Source organism: Rhinopithecus bieti, unplaced genomic scaffold (assembly GCF_001698545.2).
Source record: "Rhinopithecus bieti isolate Rb0 unplaced genomic scaffold, ASM169854v2 scaffold_5889, whole genome shotgun sequence".
NCBI classification, from domain to species: domain Eukaryota; kingdom Metazoa; phylum Chordata; class Mammalia; order Primates; family Cercopithecidae; genus Rhinopithecus; species Rhinopithecus bieti.
The window spans coordinates 636,938-650,212 of NW_016805277.1; the positions used below are offsets into that span (position 1 = coordinate 636,938).

Genomic DNA, 13,275 nt, shown 5'->3' on the forward strand with positions numbered 1-13,275 from the left:
TTCAGTTAGGAAAAGAAGAAGTCAAATTGTCCCTGTTTGCAGATGACATGATTGTATATTTAGAAAACCCCATTGTCTCAGCCCAAAATCTCCTTAAGCTGATAAGCAACTTCAGCAAAGTCTCAGGATACAAAATCAATGTGCAAAAATCACAAACATTCCTATACGCCAGTAACAGACAAACAGACAACCAAATCATGAGTGAACTCCCATTCACAATTGCTTCAAAGAGAATAAAATACCTAGGAATCCAACTTACAAAGGATGTGAAGGACCTCTTCAAGGAGAACTAAAAACCACTGCTCAACAAAATAAAAGAGGACACAAACAAATGGAAGAATGTTCCATGCTCATGGATAGGAAGAACTAATATTGTGCAAATGGCCATACTGCCCAAGGTAATTTATAGATTCAATGCCATCCCCATTAAGCTACGAATGACTTTCTTTGCAGAATTGGAAAAAACTACTTTAAAGTTCATATGGAACCAAAAAAGAGCCCGCATTGCCAAGACAATCCTAAGCAAAAACAACAAAGCTGGAGGCATCATGCTACCTGACTTCAAATTATACTACAAGGCTACAGTAACCAAAACAGCATGGTACTGGTACCAAAATAGAGATATAGACCAACGGAACAGAATAGAGCCCTCAGAAATAATACCACACAACTACAACCATTTGATCTTTGACAAACCTGACAAAAGCAAGAAATGGGGAAAGGATTCCCTATTCAATAAATAGTGCTGGGAAAACTGGCTAGCCATATGTAGAAAGCTGAAACTGGATCCCTTCCTTAAACCTTATACAAAAATTAATTCAAGATGGATTAAAGACTTAAATGTTGCACCTAAAACCATAAAAACCCTGGAAGAAAACCTAGGCAATACCATTCAGGACATGGGCATGGGCAAGGACTTCATGTCTAAAACACCAAAATAACTGCAACAAAAGCCAAAATTGACAAATGGGATCTAATTAAACTAAAGAGCTTCTGCACATCAAAAGAAACTACCATCAGAGTGAACAGGCAACCTACAGAATGGGAGAAAATTTTTCCAATCTACGCATTTGACAAAAGGTTAATATCCAGAATCTACAAAGAACTCAAACAAATTTACAAGAAAAAAATCAAACAACCCCATCAAAAAGGGGGTGAAGGATATGAACAGACACTTCTCAAAAGAAGACATTCATGCAGCCAACAGACACATGAAAAAATGCTCATCACTGGCCATCAGAGAAATGCAAATCAAAACCACAATGAGATACCATTTCACACCAGTTAGAATGGCAATCATTAAAAAGTCAGGAAACAACAGGTGCTGGAGAGGATGTGGAGAAATAGGAACACTTTTACACTGTTGGTAGGAGTGTAAACTAGTTCAACCATTGTGGAAGACAATATGGCGATTCCTCAAGGATCACGAACTAGAAATACCATTTGACCCAGCCATCCCATTACTGAGTATATACCCAAAGGATTATAAATCATGCTGCTATAAAGACACATGCACACGTATGTTAATCACGGTACTATTCACAATTGCAAAGACTTGGAACCAACCCAAATGCCCATCAATGATAGACTGGATTAAGAAAATGTGGCACATATACACCATGGAATACTATGCAACCATAAAAGGATGAGTTCATATCCTTTGTAGGGACATGGATGAAGCTGGAAACCATCATTCTCAGCAAACTATCGCAGGGACAGAAAACCAAACACCGCATGTTCTCACTCATAGGTGGGAATTGAACAATGAGAACACTTGGACACAGGAAGGGGAACATCACACACTGGGGCCTGTCGTAGGGTGGGGGTACGGGGGAGGGATAGTATTAGGAGATATACCTAATGTAAATGATGAGTTAATGCGTGCAGCACACCAACATGGCACATGTATACCTATGTAACAAACCTGTACATTGTGCACATGTACCCTAGAACTTAAAGTATAAAAAAAAAGAAAGAAAGAAAAAAAAAAAAAAGAAAAGAAATACTGGAGAAGCCAGGGTTTGGGATTTGAGGTTGGGGATGAGGGTGAGTGACAAGTTCAGTTTAGACACATCAAATTTGAGAAACCTGTGAGATGCCCAGGGTGCAGTTGGGTCTAAAGGTCAAAGAGAGAGGGGTAGGCAGGTGGAGGTTCCTGGAAAGTGGAAAAGATCACCCAGAGAGGATGTGCAGAGGGAGCAGAGGAGGAGAACTCAGGGACCATCCTGAGAAAACAGCGTGTATGAGCCAGGCAAAGGATAAACACTCCTGACAAGTCAGGCTGGAGGAAAACCAAGAGAAAGGAGTGACAAGGATGCTAAGGGAACTGGCCACTGGATTTGAAGACAAGGAGGTTGCTGGCAACCTCAGAGAGGCTAGATATTCTGGAGTATAGAGAAAGCAGCTAGGGTATAAATGACGGACAGGGAAGTGGGACTGGAAGTACAGACACTTTTCCCCAGAAGGTTCGCCATGAAGAGAAGGAGAGGGAAGGCTGGATTGCGTTGTTTGAGAGGGGACACACACAGGCAGGCGCTTGCTTACATGACAGCAAGAAACAAACGAAGGTGTGTGCGTGGCAGAGGAGACCTCTAATGCTCCCCTTCTCTTCTCTACCCAGGCCTGGGGCTCCCAGAATGTGGGGCCAGGCCCTAGACAGCAAGCCACTCAAGCCCAGGCGAGGGGCAGCCCCTGGCAGGACAGGTCAACACACCCCGACTGAACACAGGAACCCAGACCAGCCCCCGCCTGGAGAAGCATGGACACTGGGTGCAGAGCTAGGTAAACCTACTGTGCACAGGACAAGTGCCTGAGGGCACGATTCAGGGCAGGGGGGCAGCCCTGAGGTTCTTTCTGAAGCCTCTGAGTCAAGGGAGTGTTGGTCACTCCATGGTTTTCAACAACCCAGAAAGACTTCTCAGCAGCAGTAGCCCTTCCAGAGCCACCTTACAAAAGCACAGAGACTATTCCCAGCAAGACAGCAGCAGACTCTCAGCTGTTTGGGGAAAGCAGCTAGTGGCCTGGGCCACCAAAAAGCTGAGGCGTCCTGGATATGTAGTTCAAAGGATGTGTAGCATAAGAAAATCAGGCACTTCGCAGCACGAGAGAGAGGAAAAGTTCAGATGTGGCCTCTGGAGTCAGACACACCTTTCAAATCTCAGCTCTGACATTTCACCGCTGGGTGACCTCAACTTCCTCATCTGTAAAATGGAGTTAATAATACCATTCTTAGAATTGTTTTAAGATTAAATGAGATAATATTGGTAAAGATCAACCTGCCACACACGTTGGACTCAACAACTGGAAGATGGTAGAACAGTCATTATTTCCTTAGGGTCTTCGGGGCAAATGGGCCTACAGCCTGCCCTCCCAGCACCATGGCACCCCCAGCGCACTCACCCGGATGCCCCGGCTATAGCCGATAAGCTTGAGGATGCGCAGGGACTGCATGCCATCAGCGATATGCACGTAAGTGAACTGTCTGCCCATGAGCTCACGGACGGTATAGGGGAGAAGCATAATGATGATAACGATCACATCCAGCAGGTTGTAGCCGTTCTTCCAGTAGTTGATGGGGTCCACATAGAGCTTCATGGACAACTCAGATGTGCAGATGGACACAAAGAAGATCTCCGAGAGCTACAGGGGTAGCAAGGGTTGGAGAAGTCAGACCGAGCTGCACAGCCCTAGAGCTCTGGCCTGCTCCCTGCCTGAGCCCTGGAAGGGGTGCTCCTAAGTCACCCATGTAAGAGAGAAACCCAGGCAGAGTTCCTGGCACACAGCGGACGCTTAGTGTGCCTGACTCCCTTCCCCTTCTCTGTCCTTCCTACCCGGTGGCCCTATGCCTGGGGCTGGGCGTGACCCTGGGTACTTGGGAATGACTGCCTGGCAGACAGAATGACTGTATAGGCTCTAGCATACTGCAACTCCACCTGAATATAAGGTTTCCCAAGGGAAGGTCCCAAGAGTTTTCTGACCAACCTGAATATACAAACTTTTAGGAATATAGATGAAATACACAGATATCTACTTATGTTTAATCTATTAACTTAATCATACATATTCAATCTGTTTCTGAAGAATATCTTTTAGTTTATGAACCAATCTTCTTCAAATTCTTTTCATGCATCTACAACTCTAATGGCTTTGTTTTTACCAGGAAGTACTCTTTGTGTCATCTAAGTGTTCCCTTCCCATCACATCTTGACTATCACGCAAATCCATTCACTCACTGGAAGAGCTGTGATTGAGCACCCACCCTGGACCAAGCAAACATCATTTTAGGCACTGGGAAATGCAACAATGAGTAAGACAGAAAATGTCCAGCCCCCAGGAAGCTTACAGTCTAGTAGGAGAGACAGAATTAAATGCTGGAACAAATGTATATAGAATATAATGTCAGGCAGGAAGGAAAATAAACCAGCCAAAGGAGATAAAGGGACTCACCAGGTTGGAGGAGAAGAGGCAGTCCTAGCAGCTATTTTAGAAAAGATGGAAGCAACCAAACACAGAAGGACAAATATCACATGTTCTCACTCATCTGTGGGAGCTAAAAAAAGTGGATCTCATGAAGATAAAGAGTAGACTGGTGGTTACCAGAGGCCAGGAAGGGCAGGGAATGAAGAGAGGTTGGTTAATGGCTACAAATATACACTGAGAAGAAATAAGACCTAATGTTCAATAGATCAATGAAGTGACTATAGTTAACATCAATCTATTGTGCATTTCAAGATAACTAGAAGAGAATAATTCAAATGTTCCTAGCATAAGAAAAAGATAAATATTTAAGGCAATTATCCTGATTTGATTATATGAATGTATCAAGTTATCACATGTAGCCCAAAATATGTATACCTAATATGTATTGGAAGGAAAGAAGGAAGGAAGGAAGGAAGGAAGGAAGGAAGGAAGGAAGGAAGNGGCGGAGGATGCAGTGAGCCAAGATTGTGCCATTGCACTCCAGCCTGGGAAACAAGAGCAAAACTCTGGCTGAAAAAAACAAACAAACAAACAAAAAAAAGTAAGTGATATTTGATGGCCAAAGGAAAAGAACTATTATGCCAGGCACTGTGGCTCACGCCTGTAATCCCAACACTTTGGGAGGCCGAGGCAGGCGGATCACCTGAGGTCAGGAGTTCGAGACCAGCCTGGCCAACATGGTGAAACCCCGTCTCTACTAAAAATACAAAAATTAGCTGGGTGTGGTGGTGGGTGGTTGTAATCCCAGCTACTCGGGAGGCTGAGGAAGAAGAATCGCTTGAACCTGGGAGGCGAAGAATGCAGTGAGCTGAGGTCGCACCACTGCACTCCAGCCTGGGCAACAAAGAGCGAAACTAGGGAGGGAGGAAGGAGGGGAGGGAGGGAGGGAGGGAGGGAGGGAGGGAGAAAGGAAGGAAGGGAGGGAGGTAGGCAGGGAGGGAAAGAAAGGTGGTCAACAGAGGTTTCGCTGAAGCCAGGAATCGAGACAAAATAAAAACTGGGGGGAACACTTTGGGGAAGTGAAGGAATGGTGAGTCCAAGAGCCCTAGGGAGAAAAAGACGCTGTTCAAGGAACAGCAAAGTCAGCAGGGCTAGAACAGAAACAGGGAGAGCAGAGCAGGAGAGGTGGTTAGACAAGCAAACTGTCATGCCTTGTAGGCCTGGTGAGGACTTTGAATTTTAATCTCAGCCTCGGAGAATTTTGAGGAAGAAAGTTATCTGAACTAATTTACATTTTTAAGATATCTCAAAACGATTCTCGTATGTTTTATTGTACACATGTCTAAAGTAACTGTCAGATATATACCTAGGAGTGGAATTACTGCGTTGTAGGATATGAATGTCTTAACTTCACTACATATTGGCAAATTGTTTTCTGAAGTTATTGAACCAATCTACTTTAATATCAGCAATGTTCCTCCTGTTCTACATCCTTGCTAACACTTTGACTATCAGACTTCATCAATCTGATGAATATGAAATAGTACCCTATTTTTAAATTTTCATTTCTCTAATTATGAATAAACTTGGGCATTTTTATATGTTTAAATTATGAATTGCCTGTTTCTAATCTTTTGCCAAATTTTCTGCTGGATTGTTTTGTCTTTTTCTTATTGATCAGGAAGACATCTTTTATATATTTTGAATCCTAATGCTTTGCCTGTTATATGTGTTACAAATATCTTCTCCCACACCAACTTATCACATTGACTTTTGACTTTTCACCTTTTTTATAGTTTTTGTTTGTTTGTTTGAGATAGAGTCTCACTTTGTCACCCAGGCTGGAGTGCAGTGGCATGATCTCAGCTCACTGCAACCTCTGCCTCCCAGGTTCAAGCGATTCTCTTGCCTCAGCTTCCCAGGTAGCTGGGATTACAGGCGCCTGCCACCACGCCTGGCTAATTTTTGTATTTTTAGTAGAGATGGGGTTTCACCATGTTGGCCAGGCTGATCTCAAACTCCTGATCTCAAGTGATCTGCCCGCTTCGGCCTCCCAAAGTGCTGGGATTACAGGTGTGAGCCACCACGCCTGGACAGTTATATATGTTTATATCTTCCACACAGGTAAACCATATAGTCCAGGTTTGTTTGTTTTGGGTAGTAGAAATTTTAAACTAAGACAATGCTTTATAGCCATTAAAGGATATATAATTTTATTTCAGGTTTTGCTTTCTTATTGAGAGTCAGTTATATAATTTTTTTAAGAAAATTATCTATGTCAGCTAGGTTTTCAAACTTATTGGCATAAAATTGTTTGATTTCTGCTATCTACTGTATCTATACTTCCCTTTTTAATTCCTAATTTAGGGCTTCTATTTATTTTGATCGTCTCATGAACAAAGTTCTTTATTTTATAATTATTTTCTGAGAGCTAACTTTTGGTTTTGTTGATACTTTCTAGATATATTCTATTGAATCTTCATTTTCTCTTTCATCAATTTCTACTCTTATCTTTACTATTTCCTTCTTTCTACTGTTTTTGGTGTTATTCTGTGGCTCTTTTCCCAACAGTTCAGCTCATTAATTTTTAAAATTGAGATATCATTCAAATACCACAAAATTCACTATTTTAAGTGTAGAATTTAGTAGTGTTTTTTTGTTTGTTTTAGTTTTAGTATTTTGTACCTTTTATTGTGGTAACATATACATTAAATGTATCATTTTTAACCATTTTAAGGTGTACAATTCAGTGGCACTAAGCACATTCACAATATTGTACAACTATCACTAGCATTTCCAGAAGGATTTCATCATCCCAAATGGAAACTCTGTACCCAATAAACAGTAAGTTCTCATTGCCCTCTCCCTGCAACCCTAGGTAATCTCTAGTCTACTCTCTAATGGTATGAATTTGCCTATTCTAGGTATCTCATATGGGTGAAATCATACAATATTTGTCCCTTTGTGTCTGGCTTATTTCACCTCATGGAATGTTTCCAAGGTTCATTCCACCTTGTAGCACAGGGAATAGAATAGCAGAATTCTATTTCTAGCATGTGTTGGTTTCTGACTTTAAAATATAATTCTATTCCTTTTTAAAGATGAATAATATAGCATTGTATGCATCTACCATATTTTGTTTATCTATTCATCTGTTGATGGACATTTAGGCTGCTTCCACCTTTTGACTATTGTGAATAATGCAGTTATGAACATGTATGCACATACAAGTATCTGTTTGAGTCCCCACTTTCCAATCTTTTGTGGATATACCCAGAAATGGAATTGCTAGATCATGGAATACTCTGTTTAACTTTTTGAGGATCTGTCAAACGGTTTTCCACAGTAGTTGTCCCATTGTTACACTCCCACAAGCCATGCGGAATAGTTCGAATCTATCTACATCTTCACCAACACTTGTTATCGTCCATTCATTGCTGTTGCTTGTTTGTCTTTTGAGATGGAGTGTTGCTCTGTCGCCCAGGCTGGAGTGCAGTGGCATGATCTTCTCACTGCAACCTCTGCCTCCCAGGTTCAAGCGATTCTCCTGCCTCAGCCTCTCGAGTAGCTAGGATTACTGGCACCCACCACCACACCTGGCTAATTTTTGTATTTTCAGTAGAGAGGAGGTTTCACCATGTTGGCCAAACTGGTCTCGAACTCCTGATCTCAACTGATTCACTCGCCTCGGCCTCCCAAAGTGCTAGCCTTACAGACGTGAGCCCCTGCACCCGGCCCCATTTTTTGTTGTTTTTTAATAATAACTATTCTAATAGGTGTGAAATTGTATCTCATTGTGGTTTTCATTTGCATTTCCCTAATGGCTAGTGATGTGAAACATCTTTTCATGTGCTTATTGGCCATTTGTAATATCTACTTTGGAGAAATGTCTATGTAAGTCTTTTGCCCATTTTTAGATTGGGTTGCTTGTTTTGTTGATGCTGTTGAGTTGTAGAAGTTCTTTATATATTCTAGATATCAATTCTTTATCAGATATATAATTTGCAAATATTTTCTCTCATTCTATGGATTGTCTTTTCACTTTTTTTTTTTTCTCAAAACAGGGTCTTGCTCTGTCACCCAGGCTGGAGAGTAGTGACACGACCATGGCTCACTGCAGCCTCAACCTCCCAGGCTCAAGCGATCCTCCCACCTCGGCCTCTCAAAGTGCTGAAACTACAGGTATGAACTACCATACTCAGCCTCTTTTCACCTTCTTGATAGTGTCCTTAGATGCATGAATGTTTTAATTTGATGAAGTCCAATTTGTCTGTTTTTTCTTTTATTGTCTGTCCTTTTAATGTCATGTGTAAGAATCCATTACCAAATCCAAGTTCATGAAGATTTACCCCTTTGTTTTCTTCTAAAAGTTTTAGTTCTTATATTTAGGCTGTTGATGGAGTTTGTTTTTGTATATGGTGTGAGGTAGGTGTCAAACTTCAATCTTTTGCAGGTGAATACCAAGTTGTCCAAATACTATTTGTTGAAGAGACTACTACTTTTCCCCATTGAATGGTCTTGACCCCCTCGTCAAAAAATCAATTGACCATAGATATTTGAATTTATTTCTAGATTCTCAGTCCTATTCCCTTGGTCTGTATGTCTAACCTATTGCTAGTACCATGCTGTTTTGATTGCTGTATCTTGGTAGTCAGTTTTGAAGTCAGAAAGTGCAAGTCCTCCAACTTTGTTCCTTGTTTTCAATATTGTTTTAGCTATTTGGGGCCCTTTCACATCCATATGAATTTGAAGATCTCCTTTTCCATTTCTGCAACAACAAACAAACTATTGGAATTTTGACAGAAATTGCATTGCATCTGTAGATTGCTTTGAAAAGTATTGCCATTTTAACAAGATTAAGTCTTCTCTTCCACGAACACAGGATGTCTTTTCAGTTATTCAGGCCTCTTTAATTTCTTTCAGCAATGTTTTGTAGTTTTCAGTATTCATCTCTCACTACCTTAAATTTTTTCCTAGGTATTTTATTCTTTTGGATGCTCTTGTAAAGATAATTTTCTTAATTTCCTTTTCAGATTATTAATTGATAGTGCATAGAAATACAATTGATTTTTTTCAGTTAATACAGTACAGAGAAAAAAAGAAATATAATTGATTTTGTTGTTAATCCTGTATCTTGCAACTTTGCTGAATGTGTTTAATACCTCTTGTGTGTGTGTGAGTATATGGATTCTTTTAGGATTTCCTATATATAAGACCAAGTCATCTGCAAATAGACATACAGGCATGTCTTGTTTTATTGCACTTCACTTTATCGCACTGTGCAGACGCTGCAAGTTTTTCACAAATTTAACTTTTGTGGCAACCCTACATTAAGCAAGTCTATAGGTGTCATTTTTCCAACAGTATGTGCTCATTTCATGTTTCTATGTCATATTTTGGTAATTCTCACAATATTTCCAAATTTTTCATTATTATTATATCTGTTATGGCTATCTGTGATCAGTGATCTTTGATGTTACTATTGTGAAAGGAAAATATCCTGGGCACTGAAATCACTAAGCTAAAGGGAGAAGTCAAGCTGAGAACTGCCTAGGGCAAACCTGCCTCCCATTCTATTCAAAGTCACCCCTCTACTCACTGAGATAAATGCATATCTGATTGCCTCCTTTGGAGAGACTGATGAGAAACTCAAAAGAATGCAACCATTTGTCTCTTATCTACCTAGGACCTGAAAGCCCTTCTCCCTGCTTAAGCTGTCCCACCTTTCCAGACCGAACCAATGTTCATCTTACATATCTTGAATGATGTCTCATGTCTGCCTAAAATGTATAAAACCAAACTATGTTCTGACCACCTTGGGCATAAGTCATCAGGACCTCCTGAGGCTGTGTCACAGGCATGCATCCTCAACCCTGGCAAAATAAACTTTCTAAATTTGTTGAGACCTGTCTCAGATTTTCGGGGTTCACACTATTTTAATTGCTTGGGATGGCATAAACCGGATCCATATAAGACAACAAACTCAATACATGTGCATGTTCAGACTGCTCCACTGACCAGCCATTCCTCCATCTCTCTCCCTCTGCTGGGGCTCCTTATTCCGTGAGACATAACAATATTTAAGTTAGGTCAGTTAATAACCCTACAATGATCTCTAAGTGTTCAAGTGAAATGAAGAGTCGCAAGTCTCTCACTTCAAATCAAAAGCTAGAAATAATTAAGCTTAGTGAGGAAAGCATGTTGAAAGCCTAGACCTCTTGCACCAAAAAGTTAGCCAAGTTGGGAATAGAAAGGAAAAGTTCTTGAAGAAAATTTAAAGTGCTATTCCGGTAAACACATAAAGGATAAGAAAGCAAAACAGCCCTATTGCTCATATGGAGAAAGTTTTGGCGGTCTGGACAGATCAAACCAGCCACAACATTCCTTATAACCAAGGCCTAATCCAAAGCAAGGCCCTAACTCTCTTCAATTGTTTGGTCTGAGAGAGAGAAGGAGGCTGCCGAAGAAAAGCTAAAAGTTAGCAGAGGTTGGTTCTTGAGGTTTGAGAAAATAACGTATCTCTAGAACATAAAAGTACAACATGAAGCAGCAAGTGCTGACAGAGAAGCTGCAATGCCTTATCTAGAAGACCTAGCTAAGAGAGTTGATGAAAGTGGCTACGCTCAACAACAGATGTTCAATGTGACAAAGTAGACAAAAAAGCTTTATATCTGAAGAAGAAGCCATCTAGGACTTTCCTAGCTACAGGGGAAAAGTAAGGCCTGGTTTCAAAACTTCAAAGGACAGGCTGAATCTCTTGTTAGAGGGTAATGCAGCTGGTGACTTTAAGTTGAAGCCAGTGCTCATTTACCATTCCAAAAATCCTAGAGCCCTTAAGAATGATGCTAAATCTACTCTGCCTGTGCTCTAGAAATGGAACAACAAAGCCCGGATGACAGCACATTGGTTTATAGCATGGTTTATGGAATATTTTAAGCCCACTGTTAAGACATATTGCTCAGAAAAACAGATTCCTTTCAAAATGTTACTGCCCATTGACAACGCACCTGGTCACCTAAGAGTTCTGGTGGAGATGTATAAAAAGATGAAGAAGTTGTTTTCAGGCCGGCTAATAAAACATCCATTCTGATCAAGGAGTCATTTCAACTTTTAACTCTTATTATTTAAGAAATATATTTCATAAGGCTATAGTGTATGTATTTATAGTAGTTATACACAGTGATTCTTCTGATGGGTCTGGGTGAAGTAAATTGAAAACCTTCTGGAAAGAATTCACCATTCTACATGCCATTAAGAACATTCAGGACTCACAAGAGATCAAAATATCAACATGAACAGGAATTTGGAAGAGGTTGATTCCAATCTTCACGGATGACTTTGAGGGGTTCAAGACTTCACAGGAGGAAGTAATTGCAGATGTTGTGGAAATAGCAAGTGAACTAGAATTAGAAGTGGAGCTTGAAGATGTGACTAAACTGCTGCAATCTCATGATAAAACTTGAAGAGATGAGGAGTTGCTTTCCATGGGTGAGCAAAGAAACTGGTTTCTTGAGATGGAATCTACACCTGGTGAAGATGCTGTGAAAGTTGTTGAAATGACAACAAAGGATTTAGAATATTCCATAAACTTCATTGATAAAAGCAGCAGCAGGGTTTGAGAGGACTGGCTTCAACTTTGAAAGAAGTTCTACTGTAGGTAATAAGTTAACAACCAGCATTACTTGCTACAGAAAAATCTTTCATGAAAGGAAGAGTCGATTGATGTGGCAAACTTCCTTGTTGTCTTATTTTAAGAAACTGCCACAGACACTCTGGCCTTCAGCAACCATCACCCTGATCAGTCAACAGCCATCAACATCAAGGCAAGACCCTCCACCAGCAAAAAGATTATGTCTTGCTGAAGGCTCAGATTATGGTTGGCATTTTTTAGCAATAAAATAGTTTTAAATTAAGGTATATACATTTTCTTTAGATCTAATGCTACTGCACACTTAACAGACTCAGTATAATGTAAACTTAACTTTTATATGTACCAGGAAACAAAAAAAAAAATCACATGACTCACTTTATTGTGGTCTGAAACTTAATCCACAATATCTCTGACGCATGTCCATAGCTTTACTTCTTTCTTTTCAATTTAGATGCTTTTTGTTCCTTTTTCTTGACTGATGATTCTGGCTAGAACTTTCAGTACGATGTTAAATCGTGGTGAAAGCAGTCATATTAGTCTTGTTCCTAATCTTAGGGGGAAGACTTTTCGTCTTTCTCAATTAAGTCTGAAGCTAACTGTGGGTTTTTTCATAAATGCCCTTTATCAAGTTAAGGAATTTTCTTTCTATTTGTAGTTTACTTTTTTATATATAATGAAAGAATGCTGGATTTCATCAAATGCTTTTTCTACATCAACTGAGGTGAACTTTTTTCCTTCATTCTACTGGTGTATTACATTGACTGATTTTTGTATTTTGAATCACCCTTGCTTTCCTGAGATAAATCCCACTTGATCGTGGTGTATAATCCTGCTAAGTATGCTTCTGGCTGGCTCCAGTTTGTTACTCTCTCAATGACAATTTTTGCATCTATATTCTTAAAGAACATCTGTCTATGGTTTTCTTTTCTTATGATGTTTTGTGCTGGTCTCATGGATAAGCTCAGAAGTCTTCCCTCTTCTCTTTTTTGGTAGAGTTTGGGAAGAATTGGTGTTAGTCTTTCCTTAAATGACTGGTAGAATTCATATGTGAAACTACCTCGTCCTGAGATTTTCTTTGTTGGGAGGTTTTTGATTACTGATTCAATCTTTTGTTATCTGTTCTGATGGGTCAGTTTTCTATTTCTTCTTGAGTCAATTTGTGTGCTGTCCATTTCACCTAGATTATTTAACTTGTTGGCGTATAA

At 40.1% G+C, this 13,275-nt stretch overlaps 1 protein-coding gene across 2 annotated transcripts in view; it reads right to left on the reverse strand.

Annotated features, from left to right (window-relative positions):
• Window positions 1–13,275, reverse strand: part of CATSPER3 (cation channel sperm associated 3) — a 47,329-nt gene that overhangs the window by 11,794 nt on the left and 22,260 nt on the right. For both annotated transcript variants that reach the window (XM_017871939.1, XM_017871940.1), the window contains exon 4: window positions 3,400–3,639. In XM_017871939.1, coding sequence (XP_017727428.1) covers window positions 3,400–3,639 — 240 coding nt within the window. The remainder of the gene's footprint in view (window positions 1–3,399; window positions 3,640–13,275) is intronic.